Below are 17,674 nucleotides of genomic sequence, written 5' to 3'. Positions count from 1 at the left end.
GCTTAGCAGTGGGCTAAACTAAAAATACTTTAGTGGAAGAACACATTGATTCTTGCTTAATATCCAATCTCAAAATTTTCTGAAATTTACATTTGCTGCACTGTCATAATTTAATTTACAAACTCCTTTTAAAATGGTGGTTTTCTTCAGAATCTAAATTAAATACAGTTCCTTTGCTGTTTTTTGTTTTGGTTTTTTTTTTTTTTTTTTTGGTTCTGTCCTCTTTTTTTCTCCCTGTAATCAACATCATGTGCTGTACTATCCACATCCTTCCAAGTCTGAGATACACAAAGCACAGACATTAAATGCTGTGAGGAAAAATGCAGCACACAAAGCCTCCCATACCTTGTAATATTTAGATATTGCCTGACGTGGCAGGAACCCTGTTGTGACTCCTTCTGGGGGATCCATGCTGAACACTGTCTGGAAAATGGAGGGAAAGAGAATCACAGAATTATTTAGGTTGGAAATGACCTCCAAGATGGTTGAGTCCAACCTGTGACTGATCCCCCACCTTGTCACCAGCCCAGAGCACTGAGTGCCACATCCAGGCATTCCTCTAACACCTTCAGGGATGGGAACTCCACCACCTCCCTGGGCACCCCCTTCCAATGCCTGACCACCCTTTCCATGAAGAAACTCTTCCTGATGTCCAACCTGAACCTACCCTGGCACTGCATGAGGTCATTCCTTCTTGTCCTGTCCCTTGTTCCCTGGGAGCAGAGCCTGGCTGCACCCTCCTGTCAGGGCGTTGGGAGGGTGAGAAGGTCTCCCCTGAGCCTCCTTTTCTCCAGGCTGAGCCCCCCCAGCTCCCTCAGCCTCTCTTGGTGCTCCAGCCCCTTCCCCAGCTCCATTCCCTTCTCTGGACATGCTCCAGCCCCTCAATGTCCTTCTTGTCATGAGGGGCTCAGAACTGGACACAGGATTCAAGGTGAAGTCTCACCATTGCCCAGCACAGAGGGACAATGACCTCCCTGGTCCTGCTGGCCACTTTATTTTTGATACATACATACACACACATCCTTCTGGTAAAACCCCTAATGTGTCTTTGCACTGAGAAGTGTCTCCACAAAAGTTACTGCTGCAATAACCTTAAATTTATTTCCTTACTCTTGTTTTCAAATAAGACAGAGAACCTTGAATAAATGTGGTTCTTCCAGGCAATTCCTGCTACCCACATGGTGCTCTTATTGTTCCAAAAACTGCAAGCCAGTATCTAAATATACTCAAACTATACAAATGACAATATTATTATTCACACTGTTCATGACTGTGGATAAACAAACACTCTAAGGAGATCAGTCACAACCAAGCAAAGAAGAACTTTTTGAGTTCCTTCAGTTTAAAATTTCATCTGTGGCCCCTCTGCTAATAACACTCTGGTTAGAAAAATAATCAAGTTGTAATCATATCTAATTGTCCATATATTAAATTAAAAGCTTCTATCAGAGTTATGCTTCCCCCCCTTTCCTACATGTGATGTCTCATGAATACAGATGATGCTCTTTAAAACATAAAGCATCCCAGTGCAACTTCAATGAAAACAGCTGTGGTTCTCAAATATTTACAACTCTGTTAATTTTTCTAAACAAAATTTCTCCAGACATTGATAGGAATTACCCAAGCTCATAAGAGTATCAGCAAGTTACAAGATGTTCCCCAGCAAATAAAAAAAAAAAAAAAAAAAAGCACAATTCCTGGAAATATTTACTTCTCAAAAATAGCCAAAGATTTGGTGTACTAAAGACATTTTGATAAGTGTTCTTTGAAAAGGAAGAAAAAAATTACTATTCATTAAAACAAGCTGGTGATAGATTAATACTCAAAGACTCTGCAAGAAGCAAGCACTGTTTATCCAACAAACACTCTGTCCATGTCCCACCCGTCTCAGGATGGCAAACTCTCCCCTAGCAGATCCTTTGCAGGCACTGTTCATGTGCATGTGCTCAGCAGCAGAAAAGGGATCTGAGCTTTCCCCTCCAAATTCAAGTCTCCTTTTATCTATCCAAGCCCAAAAGAGCACACACAGACAATTATTCCCAGTCTTGGACAACAGCCCCTGGGATCAGGGGACCTGGTTTTTACTTCTGAATTTACTCATCTCTCAGCTTTCAAACCTTGAGAAACCAATTTAAATTAGGCTACCTGGCCTTCCCTCAGAACAGCAACATCTCCCAGTACAAACCATTTGGTACCAGTGTACACAAATCACTGCAACTGTACTGGAACACACATGAAGGTTTTGTTTAGCCACTGCTAGAAAAATGAAATCCTGTGTATGCCACTGTGAATGCACCCTCACAAACACCCATGTATTCAGAGTTCAGTGCTGCAAACCTGCCAGGACCATTCAAAACACACCCAGGTGACTTGTGGTGGTTTGTTGTTTTATAATTGTTCTTTGTTAATCAGTTTATAATGGTTTGTTCCATGTACCCCATTCTGTTCCCCTAATTGTTTAGCCCTAAGTTGTTTATTCCAATATTTTCCCACCAAGTACCTGTCAAACCCCATGTCAGTCTCCCCAGTCCCTCCCTTACCTCCTTATATGTCCCTGTCAATCCCCACTGCACTGCTCCCTACCCCTGCCTGTCAAGTCAAACACAACCTGTTTGTTCCAGAACATTCCCTGACTGCTGCCCCTTCCCTAGTATCCCACTGGACTGTTAAGCCTGCTCCCTCCCCTGTGCTGCCTTCATTGGACTACCCCAGTTGTGTTGCCCTTCCCCAAAGCTTCCCTACTGGATGAGAGTTGTTTCCACCCCTCATACCCTCCCCTCTTCAAAATAAGCTGCAACCCTCAGTCCTGTGCCTACTTGTCCCTGAAGCGCCTCGGTAACAAAGTGCCTTGGAAGTCACACAAGTGGCCCCTCTCTGTTCCTCCCGCTTGGATCCTCGCCTTGTTCAGAAGCCGTGTTCCCCACGCCACAGCCTGCTGCAGGGAGCTGCTGCTCCCCGTGAGCACTGCAGAGGTCTCACAAGAGGCCTGGGGGCAGCCACTCTGTCAGTGTGCTAGCCAGGAGACCTCCACGCTGTGGCCACAGCCCGGGCAACTGCAACTTGTCTTTATCATACAGCTCTGCGAGGTTTGAAGATATTTTTCATTTTCAGTTTTAAACAGGGTGTTAATCTCTGGTGCCCTTTTGGACACATATATTAGACAGACTACTGGCCCACTGCACCTCTGAATTTTATGGGGCTTGGGATTTTCATAATCAAAGTTTTGGAAGTGCACGACAGGGAGATGACAGCATTATGTGGCTACCCATAAATGTCGCATTCCGTTCCTATGGAACTGAAAAGATTTTTGGTTTAGACATCTCCTAAGTTAATAATTAAATTTTAAAAATACTGTAAAATTATCTTTTGTCTGCTCTTTTCCTTAGCCTCTCTTGTTATTTCATGAGATGATCTCATATTCCCAAACACTGCTGCAAACAAGTTCAATGACCCAGCTCCACCTGGTGGATGCCAAGCCCAGCCAAAACTTAAATCCAGCATCTCCAAAAAGGGAGACCAGAACTACCAAAGAACACCCTGGGTAAAAATCAGATTAATCCATCCCATCAGGCAGCAGCTTTCTCCTCAAAAACTACAAACTTGCACCGTTGCACAAGTGTACATGCCAACAAGAATAAAATTGATCCAATATCTTTCCACATCTTTTTAACCAACTCTTCTATCCTTCAGATATTTATAGAAGCAGCATTAAATATTTACCTGGATAATATCTGAGACCTTATGCAATCCAGATGTATTGACAAATATCCCAGTACCTGGAGAAAGCAACAAAAAATTACTCTTAAAACACAAATATACATCCTCTTGTGTATAGCCACACCTTATCTGAACACTCTGAATATGACTTGAAAATATTCTCAGAAACAAATAATTTATTTCAAGTTTTTCATCATTATCCAAGATGCAAAGAGAAATATAAAACTGGCATTCCATGTCTGACACACTGGGAAGCTGTCACCCCAGAAAATTAAATACACTTAATAAAGATCTTCTCCATCTTAAAAATGGGAAAGGAGCTAATTAAAGCAGCAATTAGAGGAGCAGTTAACACATGAAATACACTGATGATGGGGATTTTGCAGCAGAAATGATCAACAGATGGACCTGTCAGGCCAGAATTCAAACGGCCTAAAAGGAGAAAGGTGCTGGGCAAAGAAAAAAGGAAGGGTGGATGTGTCATCCAAGGATGTCCTTGCAGAACTGACAGTCTGTATTCTACTCCCTTCAATGTTTTTTCTGAAGAGTCTGCTGGTAAGAGCTAAATAATTTTCTTAACACATGTAGAAGTTGAAACATTTTCTTTACAGAAGAGCAATTTAAGAACAAGATGCTGATAAACACTAGAACAGAAGCTTGTTAAATCAAGGAAGGAAAAAACCCGTATTATACAATTCTCCACCTTCCTGTTTTGTAACTCCAGGACCAAGGAAGAACTCAAGACACGAAAAGTACCATCAGCAAAATGTCAGCAAGCTTCACATCACAATCCATGTGGTTTTGGAGAAAAATAGTGTTTGTGCAAAAGTCCTCTATGTACATGGATGGACCCTCGTGGGTAGACACTCATGTTTTGACACAAGGTTGTTCTCAGCATCAGTTCAGTTACATGAACAGACATAAAATACGTTTCCCAGCAGAGGACCCTGCAAATCTTAATAGAAAGACACGAGTCCTTAAGGTCAGATTTTAGCTTATAGAAGCTTTATCATTTGATTGTCTCCCCTAACAACACAAATTTCCAGTTTCTTACACTAAGTAGAAAATTCTGAGTAAAACAGCTAAGAGGTTCATGCACTTACGGCCTGAAAGAAACTGTAAAATCTGCTCCAGTGACTCCAAGAGGGAGGATTTGGTCTGCAGTGTTATTTGGGCCTCTGCAAACAGATCAAAGATGTAGCTGCAATTTACAAAGAAAAAGCAGAAATGGGTAAACACTAAAGAATCAAATGGGCACAAATAATGTTACTCTTTCAGAACAACAATTTCACCATCAGGTAGCAATACACATTTCTGTCTCTATGAGAATGAAAAAAATCCAAGAATAAAATTAAGTACTTGCTTATAAAGACAGTGCACAATACTGCCATGGCAGAAGCACACAGACCACATAATTCCCTTTTTTCATCATTCCTCTCCAACATACAATCCATTATTAATTTGGAAGCAGATTGGCATGCAATTTCCATGATTTTTTTTTACCATGTACAACAGGTACCAGTTTAGAAATGGACTTCCAGAGCTCAGAGGTACCTCAGACACATCACTGCAGCTCTGGTACCTCTGCTTAAATCATGACACAAAATTGAAAGAAGCACAATGAGGAGCTTCTTCCAGCTCAGGACACCCAGAGGATTTTTAACTCTTGAAACACTAAAAAAGGGAGTTCCTCCAAAAACAATGATTACTACAGATAGGGGATTTAAGGAAAACCAAAATCTTGAATAAATACTATTCCCAGAAACTGGAATGGAGCTAGAACCGCAACAGCTGCCCCAGCTGCAATTTGCTGTTCTTTTTAACATTTAAACACATTAAAGGTAAAGAAATTTACCTTCCCTCTTTGGTGACTCCATTACCATTTGCTGGCAGCTCCACTGCATCAATAGCATTTTCAAGCTGAAGAAGAATTTCTTTAGGAAAATTAAGAGGAAATGTTAGGGTGCACAGAAAGTCATGTCTGGGACACATCTAAGTCACTTTTTCAAATGTACTTTATTACAGAGGTTGTTAGAAAAGAGAGCAGCCCAGCTGTTCTTCTCTCGACTCCGTAAACAAATCAAAACCTATTTCCTGGATACCATTTTTAAATATTCATATTCAACTCTAAGAACTTCCATGACCTCAATTCCCAATGAAGCTGAAGTCAGCAGCTAAATGCTAAACTCTTTACAGACAGGGAAAGATGTTCTTGGAAATGCTTTGTATACATGAGGTATCTCAAGCTCTTGATGTTAACTTCAGGTGCTGACAGCAGAATGATGCAACTGATGCAATTCCAGCACACTGACAACATTAGAAAATATGTGAGCTTCTAACAATGAAGGAAAAGACACATTCATCTGCCAAATCTCTCTTCTTAGGAAAAAAACTAACTAAACATTCCAAAAAGTTCTTGAGAAAAGCCAGATAACTTAAGCGTCAATGAATGTCTCAGTTATAAATAAAGTATATGGCAATGCTACATGAGCTTGATTTGTAATTGCTGACCTTTTGAAACTATTTCAACACCAAAAAAAAAAAATACACTTACTCTTGATCTTTGCTATATCTTCGAGTTCCATGTTCAGTCCTGTTGAAAAAAGTGAAGATTTCAAAGAGGTTGTTCCACACCTATTTCATTCCCAGTTTCTTTATGCCTCTCCAGAAATGATGGCTATGAAGGTTAGAATTGTGTGCATGGAAAGATATTTTTTGTGTTCCCCTCACTGGTCTCTTTTGTAACCTCTTATGTCACATTGGTTTGATCAAATCTTCCAGTGTCTGGCAACAATTACTAATTAACAGCAATTTATTTACTGTCGAGAGTGCAAATTTCCCAGAAACTTTCTCTAAAAGTTATTTTCCAGTTCTTGGTAGTGGCGCTTTATAATCCCAGAGAGACAGTAATGTGTCACTGTCAACACACCTGAACTGGCCAACTCCATGTTGAATTCAGCATTGATTTCATTCTGTTGAACCACTTTGGCTTGCTCCTCCAGGACAACATTTATTGCATCCATTGCTGAAGCCAAATCATAGGGAGTCAAGTCAAAAGAAGAGGACTCCTCACACAACTTCTCCTAAAATAAAGGGAATGGAAGAATTATTCTGACCACTCTGTGTGCTGCTTATTCAGGCAGTTTCAGTCATTATGAAGTCCAGACAACCAGTAAATTTTTGATCTCCAGCTCAGGCCAGAGGATATTTTATAAACACATGAAGACTTGGACTATTAGTAAACAACATTCTTTCTGAAATGTAGAACAGATTTTGCCTCTTCCACACTATCAACATTCTAGAGCATATAGAAAGTAATCATCTGATGTTCAAGCAGGAATTTTTTTTCCTTAGACAATTGGTTTGTTCTTCCAAAAAGCTATTTCTCTACTTTATATTTAAAAAGTAGTAATGGTTTAAACACTCAGGATTAGTAAGTTTGACAAAACTTTCTCTGACTTCGAAAATTAAATCACATATTGCTTTGGCAGAAACTTTCTTTCACAAAAAGAATCATTTTCCCTGAGGAATGATGATAAATAATAAGGCCTAACCTACACGAATATTTGACTGGAATAGCCATGAAGAAATAAGTTACAAAGAAAATAAGTGCTGAGCGAGCTCCATGTGTAAACAATCTAATCAGAAATAAATTAATTTTATTTCAAGGTAATCACTAAATTTCCACATATTAATCTGGAAGAGACAGCACCATCAAATAACTATTGCAAAAATGAGAAGTTGTTCTGGCTAATTTCTGCATGTAGACATGTGTACTTCTTGCACACTATAAAGGGAAAAACAAATCCAAACAACTGTGACAGGATTTCCACACATTTTTTTCAAGAGAAAGAGATGCTCTGACGAAAGGAGCAAGCCCTGGATGCAGCAATGCAAGGCTCTCTAGTGAAGCAAAGCAGACCTGGGTTGCTGTTTACTGAAAGGACACCGGGCACTTGGACAACAAACCACAGCTGTTCAGCAGAAATCCCACTGGGAGACTGAGGCTTCGTGTGGCAGAGAAAGGGACATATTTCAAATGTTCCTTTGCATTTCATCATTTGGGAAAAGACCTGCAGTTTCAAGCCAGTTAAAAGGAAGAACTCCTAAGACAGCATTATTTTTTTTTCTTGTTTTCCTCTATGAGTGAGGTTTTGGAAATATTACAAGAATCTTGTTTGTTATCTACTGCACTTGGCAGAGCTGATCCAGCTGAGCTTCAAGAATGAGTCTTTAATGATTTCTTACACTGTGTTTTCTTAGAAGTCTCCAAGAAAAGAAGCACCTCATAAATCTGGAGATGTACCCTTTAGAAAGAAACCATCACCTTGTAAAAAAAAAAATCAGCAGTGTCAAAGGACTGTTAATTAAACTACAAAAATTTAACTGTCACAGAAACAAGAAATGTTCATGATAATGAATATTAGCAACATACATCTGAATACAGATTGTACAGGCTGTTTGTAAGAGGATGGGGTCTGTTTTACTCTTTGGATGCAGATTGAAAAATGGTAACAGACCAGAACAACTCACCACGTTGTGCGCTTCATCGAGTATCACCACAGTTCCCTTCAGGTCCAAGTTGTGTGATTTCCTGCTCTAAAGACAAAATCACAACAAGGAAATGGACAAAAAGGCCACTGAGAAATATGGATTGGATTGGCTGAGAAAGTGAATGATGAGACACTTTTGGGTTTTCATGTATTTTGTAGTTGGGTTGTTTTATTCCTTTGAGAAAACAGCAAGTCATGGCTGTGGCTGCCCGCTACAGAAACCACAGAATCACTTTCTCTGGAAATTAAGGTGCTAAAATGATCATGTAAATGTTTACAGAGGTTACAATTTATAATAAAGAAAAAAAAAAACCATGGTGTGCCATATTTGGATTAGTTTAACTAATTTGAGAAAGTTTAACAATTAATTTGAGTCACTTTGAGTCATTTTTGGCAATAGAGATCTGGGAGAAGTGGGGTGTAAAGCAGAGGATTTGCCTTGTATTTACAATTTTATATATAATGCATCCACTTGCCAGACATCACTCTTCACTGTTTATCCACTAAAAGCCAACATAAGACAAACAGAAGAACAATCGTTTTTAAAAGCAAAGTTACATGTTACCTTTGAGTCTAGTAAATAGTTGTAAGGCATAAAAATAATGTCTGCTTGCTGCTTCAGGCTTCGAGAGAGATAATAAGGACAAGCTCTGTTAAAAAAAAAACAAAACAGTACAGACTATATTGCTTGCAGAAACATTAAGAGGGCATTCAGCATTCATGCACTCTGATACACAAATGGATTAATAAAAGTGAACAGAGAAACAATTTTCATTATTTTCACAAGTCGGGGGGAGGAAGGTCAGAGGGGATCACTCACCTGTGTTTGTTTCCATTTTTAACCAAGTCTTCAATATCCATGATTGATTCAATCAGTTCTTTCTCTGTACTCTTTTCTGTAAAAGATGACATTGAAACCACCAGCTTAGGTGAAGGCATCACACAAAGATTTGTTGTTACCCTGTTGTTACCCTCATCATCAAACTCATCCACTAATATTTCATTCTTGAAAGACAGTAACAGAGAAAAACACAGGTGGATTTTGCCAACTCTTCCAAAACTCTCCACCTGCCTAGCAAATCCCTCCCTCTCCAAAAACCAGGGCTTTGCTTCCGGGGGAGGTTAAGGTGAGCCACACTCACCTTCCACATTGTTATAGAAATGACAAGCACGAGCCATCACTTTCATTCTGCACATGTAGATCTGTAAAACAAAGCCTGTTTCAGCCCAGAGTAGCACAGCTTGTCAGGCATTGAAAGCAGGTTAAGGAGTGGAATCAGTTCTAACATCAGCAAATGAATAAATGCTAATCACAGCTCTTCAGCTTTAAAACCACATGTCCTGCTCACCTTGCAAGTTAGGCTCCTTTTTTGCAGCACAGAACACTCACATGCTCAGATAAAAATGTGTTATATTTTACCATTAATACTTTTCAAACCAGTAATCTTTGATATTGTAAAACTAACAGCTAAATCAATAAGTGAAGCAATGTTTTGAAACTATTATTGCTCTTGACAAACACATAAATAGCAGATCAGACACTACAAATTAATAAATGTCATGTTCTATATAGTGACATCTTACTCTGGATAGAAAATGTCACCAGAGACTCAGAATTACATTTTGCACTCACAAAATTGGAAACTAAACACTCCTAAAAATACATTTACAACTACTGTGTTTTCCCTGCAGCCTCCTGTAGTTAATCAATGTCAGAGTGAAGAATGACACAGAAATTACACAAAAGCCTCCATGTTCTCCCTGAACATCCTCTCCAGGCTCTGATCTCACCTGCATGTGGTTGCCCTCCTGTCGCTTCACTTCAGGATTGATGCAGAGCTGCTCCCTGGATCCCAGCACACAAATCTTTGGCCTGGATACACAAAACTGACATTAAAAATAAGGCAAGAAAGAACAGAGTTGTACATGCTTAGATTCAATATCTCAAAAGTGAAAGATTCAGGAGAAACAGATGAGCAAGGGTCAGAGCCAGAACAATTCAATTAGTCTGTCTGTAATTGCTGTGTGTGTTACTGGACTTTGAGACACTGCATTTCTGCTGGCAGCAGTGGGTGTTAATGAGCAGCAGCAGCTCACAGCAAGAACTCACAAGCAGCAATTTACACCATCCACCATAAAATCTGGGTTCTGTTATGACAGTTCAGCCCAGGCAGCTGAGACCTGTCATCCATTACAAGCTTTTCCCAGCTGGCTGTGATGTTCAGAACAAGGTTAGGACAGAACTGGTTCACTACAAACATTCACCATGGTTTGGGCTTTTATGATTATTACAAGGTTGTACCTTTCCAAGAACTACATAAACAAATGACTATGCCTGTCCAAAGAACGCAGCCACACACTGGCATGTGAGCAGCTGAAAACTGTGACAGGCACTGGCATAACAAAACCACAAAGTTCTTCATAGATTTATATCAGCCTTGGGAGTGCAACTTGGTAATGGCTTCCAGAAAAATATAGAGGGAAAATTTAAAAAGGTAATTTTATAAGTTAATGTGTCAAAACTAAAACCAGACTAAATTCAGAAAATTCTATGACTGAAGAAGAGAAGCTGTGAAGTATTAAAATAAACCAAACCCATCAACAAAGAAAACCAGGTCCTAAACATGCACATTAAAGGAACTATATTTCTCTGGATATCATCTTTCACGCATACATCTACAGAAGTCCAAACAATAACTACACCAGAAGGGCTTCTCTACCTTTTCTTTGAATAAGGACACTACCCTAAATCATACTCACCTGTACACTGTGTTCTTTAGCTCATTAATGACCTGTGTAAGCTGGGAGTGAGTCCTGGAGGCATAAATTATTTTTGGAATGTCAGTGTAATAAGCTGCCAAACAGAAGAGGAAAAAAAAAAAGCAGAAAGACATTATAAGCATAGAAAGGAGAACTAGGGATATTCTTAGCCTCCTTCCCCAGCTGGTACTATGGTAACAGTTTGCCTTGTAGAGACAGCAGGAAATGCTGTCATCTAGCTATTCACATACATAAAATGAGCTAAATGATTTTCTAAGAAACTAAAGAACTAAATGAGCTCCAAGAAAAAATTCAAACTAGGTAAAACACCTTGAAAATGTATAAAACAGTGAAACTGTGCTTCAGCTGCTCCATAACTTGTAACTTACATAATTGTATATTTATTGTAAAAGACAGATAAAACCACATGTTGATTACCACCCCTGAGGGCAGAGGTGGTGGTACTCACTTGGGACATCTCCATCTGTGGCAGCAGTGCCCCAGGAGGACACAGGTCTGTCAGGAAAGAGCTCCACCCCATTCATCCGCTGCGCGATTTTCCGGGCTGAGATGGTGTCCTTGAAGTGCTCCCGCCAGGCCAGGGTGGAACACAGCAGGCAGAGGGTCTTCCCTGTGCCTGTGGGGCTCTCCAAAATGCCATTTACCTTCTTTGTTGGAGAAAAAATAAGAGAGGGATTTAAGGGTTCAGTAGGACAAGTCTTGGTGCAGCACTGTGTGTCCTCTGCCAAGGAGCAAACACCATCTGGCAGCCCCACCAAGGAACACCCAGACACGAGGTCTAATCAACTTCCAGGACCCTCTAATTAATTTAATGAGGTTCAATCAAACACCCAGAGCCAGCCATCAGATTTATTTAGCACAGGAATTCAATTCTCCACTCTTAGAGCCATTGGAGTGTGTCACATTTCAGTATAAAATACTGAATGAAATGAAAATATGAGAAGTTATTGAAAAACCAGCCCAGAAAGTGGCTCCCAGTTAACAGAGTGCTGGTTTCCTTTAGGAGTAAGGCTTTATCCCATGCCAGCTTAGGCACAGAACTTTGTCAGCACTTGGAACACCTCGACCTACAGGATGTTACAATTTTTAAGTGTGTGGCAATACTAAAAATGGGAAAAGCAGCAGCTGAGCTCAGGTGTATGAAAGGGATTTCTATCACGAGCTCACAACACTTTGAGTTCAATGAGAGGAGGCACCAAGCAGGTACCATGATCCACAGCAGAGCCAGGTGGAAAGCCAAAGCTCCCACAATAAGCTTGCTTGGTCCCTCAGAACAGGGACCATGAAGATGTGTCCAGAAAAAAAAAGATAACTACTGTGAAAAAAAAATATTATTTTGACATTCATTCAGTAAAATTATCCTCTCACACAGAAAGTGGAAAATTATACAAATAGTCCAAATATTAACAAGATAAGACCAAATCCCTCCTATGAGGAAAGGCTGAGACAATTGGGGTTGTTCAGCCTGGAGAACAGAAGACTCCAAGGTGACCTAACTGGGGCCTTCCAGTTTCTGAAGGGGGCTACAAGAAACATGGAAAGGGACTTTTTACAAGGACCTGGAGTAACAGGACAAGGGAGAATGGATTCCTACTGACAGACAGTAGGTTTATATTGGAGAATAGGAAGAAATTCTTCCCTGTAAAGGTGGAGAGGCCCTGGCACAGGCTGTCCAGAGAAGCTGTGGCTGCCCCATCCCTGGACGTGTCCAAGGCCAGGTTGGAGGGGGTTTGGAGCAGCCTGGGATGGTGGAAGGGGGTGGAACAAGGTGAGCTTTAATGTCCCTTCCAACACAAACCATTCATGATTCAGTAATCAGACCCAGCCATGAATACAAGCAGCCTTTCTTTCTTTTCCCAATTTAGGCAGGAACATCCCATCTATATTTCTACTGACTGCCACCTGCCAGTCATTACCACAGAGTAAAATAAAAATACAAGCAAAAGGTCAGAGAAGATTTGGAAAGGCAGCCTACAAAGCACATAAAGAAAACTTGAATTGTGACAACCTCTTCTTAGAGAAACCATTTATTACAGTTAGCAATGACACACAGTTGGACACTCACTCACCTTTTGCAGGCATTCCAGCACCTTGGCCATGTAGGCTTCCTGGCATGGGTAGGGCTGGAAGGGGAAATCCACCGTGATCCCGTTCAGAGTGATCCTGGGCATGGCTCCTTCCCTGAGGTGCCTGCAAGGAAGGGCAGACCGTGCTGACCCTGCTGTCGTGGTGATATCGTGCCGTGATAAGGCTGGAAGAGACCTGGCAGTTCACCTGATTCAACCCCTGCAGGGCAGGGACACCTTCCACTATCCCAGGCTGCTCCAAGCCCCGTCCGACCCGGACACTCGGAATGGGGCAGCCACAGCTTCTCTGGGCGCCCTGTGCCAGGGCGTCACCCTCCTCAGAGGGAAGAATTTCTTCCCAGTATCGCACCTACCCCCGCCCTCAGCCAGGCTGCAGCCGTTCCCCTTTGTCCTGCCGCTCCAGGCCCGTGTAAACAGGCTCCCTCCACCTTCCCTGTGGGCCCCTCCAGGCACTGCAAGGAGCAATTGGGTCACACCGCTCCGGAACGGGCCGCTACCAGCGGCTCCGCAGGAGGCTCACGGGCACTCGGGGCCGCCCGTTCCGGCCCGTGTCCCCAGATCCCTGTGCTCCAGGGCTCCCTGTGTCTCCGCGTTCCCGGCGGTCCCAGATCCCTGAGCTCCGGGTTTCCCATGTCCCCCTGTCCCCGTGTCCCCCTGTCCCCGTGTCCCGGCGCTCCCTCACCTCCCGCCGCGCCGTTCGGAATCCCCGCGCCGCCGTCACGTGTCACACCCACACGTTCCTCGCGTCACTTCCTGCGCGCGCTCTCGCGACAGCGGCGGCGTTGCCCCGGTAACGGGCCGGGAAGGCGGCGGCCATGGCGGGCCCGGGCCGGGGCATCCCGCTGGAGCCGGGGCCGGGGTGTCGGGGAGCGGCTCATGAGGGGCCCCCGGCAGGAGCGGCGCAAGCCCGGTGGGGTTTGAGCGCTGCCGGGTCTGAAGGAAGCCGGTTCCGCTCCCCAGCCGGGCCGTGTGGTTCAGCCGGACGGTTCCGCAGCCGCTTCCCCCGGGGCGGAGGCCGAGCTTCGGCCCCGGAGAGGCGGAATATCGGCTGTTCGCTCGCGAAAAGCTGCGTTTGCAAAGCCTCCCAGCCCTGCAGGGGTCCCCCGCGCCGGGGCCACCCGGGACTGGCGTTTCTCCCCTTTTGAACGGCGCCGGTGCTGCGATAAGCGATGCCCTTGGGCAGAGCTTGTGTGCGGGGCCCTGCTGAGCTTTGTGCCGGGCTCTGCTCCCCTTGGGCGGTGCTGCGCGCAGGAGAGGGCAGAACACGGCGGGATTCTTTGTGAAACCCTCGGCGCTTGAGGTGGGAGGGTTCTGTGGCTTATGTTGAGCTCCTGCCTTAGGAACGGTAATGAATTCTGACGGGTCTCTTTTGTTAGGGGTGAACGTGCCGCTCCTTTGTTCCCGGCTTTTCTGCAGCACGGTGCTCCCACCCTTCAGTCCCCTGCCAGTGCATCCAGGCACATCCAGGACCGGCTTTGTCGCCATTCCTGGTGCTCAGGCCGTGTGACTGTGGTGAACTGCTCTGGATTGATGGATTACCCAGTGTTGTAAGAATCTGGTTGTAATAAATGCATAGGCATGGCTTACTTGTATCCCCAGATTTTGTAAAACTGTGTTTTATATGAGAGAGAAGGCAGGAAGAAAATACTTTGTACTCTGTGGTTTATTGCTGTGTCTCATGCTGTCACTGCATAGATGTAGAACAGGATGTGGCTTCTTTTATTGTAGCTTTAAAATGCTTTACTCCTGGCCAGCTGCACAGCTTGTTTGTGTGTAGAACGGTTCTGATGTTAAAAGGAACAAACCTTAAACTATATAAGTTAAACATTGTGTGGTCTGCTCAGTTCCCAAACTCGTGGTACCTCCTGTGTCATGGTGTTGGGTCAGGGGAGTTCACCCTGTGTCATGGGTGTTGCTGTTTTGGTGGTCAGCCTTTAAATTCCTCCAGCTGAACTTCTCTGGATCATAAACTGTCTTTAATTGCCGGGAGGTGGAGAAAATTGAGTTATTCCTGTGGAACTTTGTGTGCTTCACACAAAATTTAACAGCTGGTTCTGCTCATGTTTCTGACTGTGAACTCTTTGCTGTGATACCAGTCACGCATGATGAAGCTGCAAAAGAAATTAATTTGTAAAGATTGTGAAATGAGAGTGTGGGATAACCTTAGGGGGAGAAGAAATATTTAAAACTCCTCATAAATGCTTGGAATACTCTGTTATTGTTATTTCCTGTAAATACATCTTTCCCACGTGGAAGAACAGTGTCAGTAGCGTATCAAAGGAGAATATTTTGCCTTGTTTCAGTGCTGCTGGTAGAAGCAGTGTCACCTGCTGAGAGAGGGGAGCTGGGAGGTGAGCAGGAGTGGGCTGTGAGTCAGCAGGTGCCCACGTCCAACAGCAAACATGAGTCAGCACCTGCAGCTCCTGGAGGCTGCTCCTCTGCACCAGCGACCTCACCTGACCAGGGCTGCAGGCTGCCTCCAGCGCTGCTGGCCTTCTAAAAACAGAACACAGGAAATGGGTTGTGAGCTTACAGAGAAAAATATATGCCTTGTTGTGGAGGTTTAGTGAAGCTGCAGCATCTGTTGGGATAAAAACATGATAAATAAAGGTGTTGGTCTCACACTGGATTGTCATCTTGGTGTTTGTCTGCCTAGGATAGACCCTGAGTTCTTACAGGGTCTGTAAGAACGGAGTTTTTACAAAGGCAGAGTTTGGAGAGGGAGGAGAGATCTCAAAACTGTGTCCGAGCAGCACAGAGAGTTGTGTGACAGCCCAGCCTGTCCCTGCCAGCCCAGCCAGGAGGAACCAGCCCATCTCCACCTCTCACTCATTCCTGGGTTTTAAGATCCTGGATACACTATTTTTCATTTTCAAGAAAAAGAAACCAATGTACAAAATAAAAACTTTGTGAAAGATGATCCTTTACCTCTGTGGGGAGAGGCTGAACCACACCAGAGACCCCAGGGAGGGGAACACTGATGCTGTGCAGAAGTGCAAAGTGAATAATGGCCATGTTTGTTCAGAGGCTGCCCAGGCAGGATCTCTCTTTCCAGATGAGATCCAGATGCTGCCAGAGGAACAGGAATCTTCAGGAATGGGACAAAAGAGCCACGAGGGCCATCTGCGAAACTCCTGTGGTTGGCATGAAGGTTATTTACCTCTTTTCAGATAGAGGAGGATTGAGTCGCCATTTGTTGTCTTTCTGAGTCTTTTGTTTGTCCCCCAAATTATTTGATTTCTTTTAATCCTGATAGTCCAGAGCCTTCCAGTCCATTTACTGTTGGGAAGTAACAACACAGCTTTCCACCTTGACCCTCCAAATCATTTGCTCCCCGTTTCTCTCACAGTGTATTCCAGTGGGTCACATGGCCATGGCACCTTTAAATCATTCCACACCCTTTCCTCAATAAAATGAATAAAATGTGTGCTGGATTGATGCCAAAAGATCCAGAATGTTGCAAGAGGTAGCCAGGCCCTCTTGGGATTGCTGGGAATATCAAAGCCAGAGTTCATCCTGAACAGAAGGGGGAAATCACTCCAGCAGTCAGGTGCCTGGGATGGCTGCCTTCCTCTGATCATGGCAAAGGTGTTTTTGAAACACACACAAGATAACCTGTCACGTCCTGGAGATTCAATCCAAAGAGAAAGTAGAGAGAGTTGTAACTACAAAACAAGGCTTGGACAGAACAAGGAGCAGTTAAAGGTCATTTAAAAAGTCCTGTTGCAAACACATATGGAAAATGTGTGGATAGTGTTAATTTTATTCTGAGTTAGACATTTTCTCTATTCTTTTTTTTTTTTTTTTTTTTCCATTACAGTGTTAGGACACTGGGAGATTGGGGAAAATAGGAAAGTAGAAAAATCTCTAGTCTTTCTAACTGAATTTAGTAGGCAGTGTCTGTGCCTTCTGCCCCGGAGCAAGCCTGAGCACTGGCAGGTATTCCAACAACCTGTGGTTCTCTGCAGCAGCTGGAATTGTTTGGGAGTGTCTGCATTGCAGCGTGCCAGGAGATGTGTGGGTTTGGGAGGATTCCTTGCTCCCAAGTGTGTGTGTGTTGCTCTAAAAGCACAGAAGCATTTGCCCCTGGCAATAGCCACAAATGGAAATGACAGAAATTATAGAGAACAGACAGAAAATTATAAGAAAAGAGGTCCTGATGCCTAGGGTGGAGAAGAAACCCAGAGAATTCTCACTGAAATTGAAAGGCTCCATTCTGCTCTTTCTCCTTTACTTTTACAGCAGTTTCCTCCCCAAACTGCAGCTCCTTTAGTGCCTCAGTGCTGGTGCAAAAAAAAGAACTAATCCTGTGCCTAAAAACCTGCTGGGATCCCTCCTCCCTTTGCTGTTTGCCTAAAGCTGCTGCAAGGTTTGGGGTTTGGGTTTCACACCTCAGCCCAGTCAAGCCAGACCCCTGACCTGGCCCTGCAGGTGAGGATGCCTTGGAATGGCTGGTTTAAAAAAAAAAAAAAAAAAAAATTTGCTTAATTCTGCTTTCAGCAAGGGAAAAAAACAGTTTAGCCCATCTCGAGCAGA

At 43.3% G+C, this 17,674-nt stretch overlaps 1 protein-coding gene across 11 annotated transcripts in view; it reads right to left on the bottom strand.

The window, feature by feature from the left end:
• Positions 1 to 13,841, bottom strand: part of RTEL1 (regulator of telomere elongation helicase 1) — a 45,377-nt gene extending 31,536 nt beyond the window's left edge. For 8 of the 11 annotated variants that reach the window (XR_008439774.1, XR_008439773.1, XM_053993271.1 and 5 more), the window contains exons 1-15: positions 13,326 to 13,409; positions 13,121 to 13,241; positions 11,500 to 11,698; positions 11,031 to 11,124; positions 10,062 to 10,143; positions 9,413 to 9,473; positions 9,091 to 9,166; positions 8,836 to 8,920; positions 8,251 to 8,316; positions 6,647 to 6,800; positions 6,272 to 6,310; positions 5,573 to 5,651; positions 4,821 to 4,918; positions 3,721 to 3,776; positions 346 to 423 (exon numbers count right to left, since the gene is read on the bottom strand). Coding sequence is in view for 9 of the 11 variants with exons in the window: in XM_053993271.1 (XP_053849246.1) it covers positions 346 to 423; positions 3,721 to 3,776; positions 4,821 to 4,918; positions 5,573 to 5,651; positions 6,272 to 6,310; positions 6,647 to 6,800; positions 8,251 to 8,316; positions 8,836 to 8,920; positions 9,091 to 9,166; positions 9,413 to 9,473; positions 10,062 to 10,143; positions 11,031 to 11,124; positions 11,500 to 11,698; positions 13,121 to 13,222 (1,269 nt within the window). In the remaining 2 variants the exon portion in view is untranslated. Of the gene's footprint in view, positions 1 to 345; positions 424 to 3,720; positions 3,777 to 4,820; positions 4,919 to 5,572; positions 5,652 to 6,271; positions 6,311 to 6,646; positions 6,801 to 8,250; positions 8,317 to 8,835; positions 8,921 to 9,090; positions 9,167 to 9,412; positions 9,474 to 10,061; positions 10,144 to 11,030; positions 11,125 to 11,499; positions 11,699 to 13,120; positions 13,242 to 13,325; positions 13,410 to 13,820 lie in introns of those variants that run through there. The other 3 variants (XM_053993273.1, XM_053993272.1, XM_053993277.1) reach the window with 3 other exon arrangements.
• Between the last annotated feature and the right edge of the window lie 3,833 nt (positions 13,842 to 17,674).

The sequence above is a fragment of the Vidua macroura genome, chromosome 17 (genome assembly GCF_024509145.1).
Source record: "Vidua macroura isolate BioBank_ID:100142 chromosome 17, ASM2450914v1, whole genome shotgun sequence".
NCBI lineage: Eukaryota > Metazoa > Chordata > Aves > Passeriformes > Viduidae > Vidua > Vidua macroura.
This window is presented reverse-complemented; position numbering and strand designations above follow the sequence as displayed.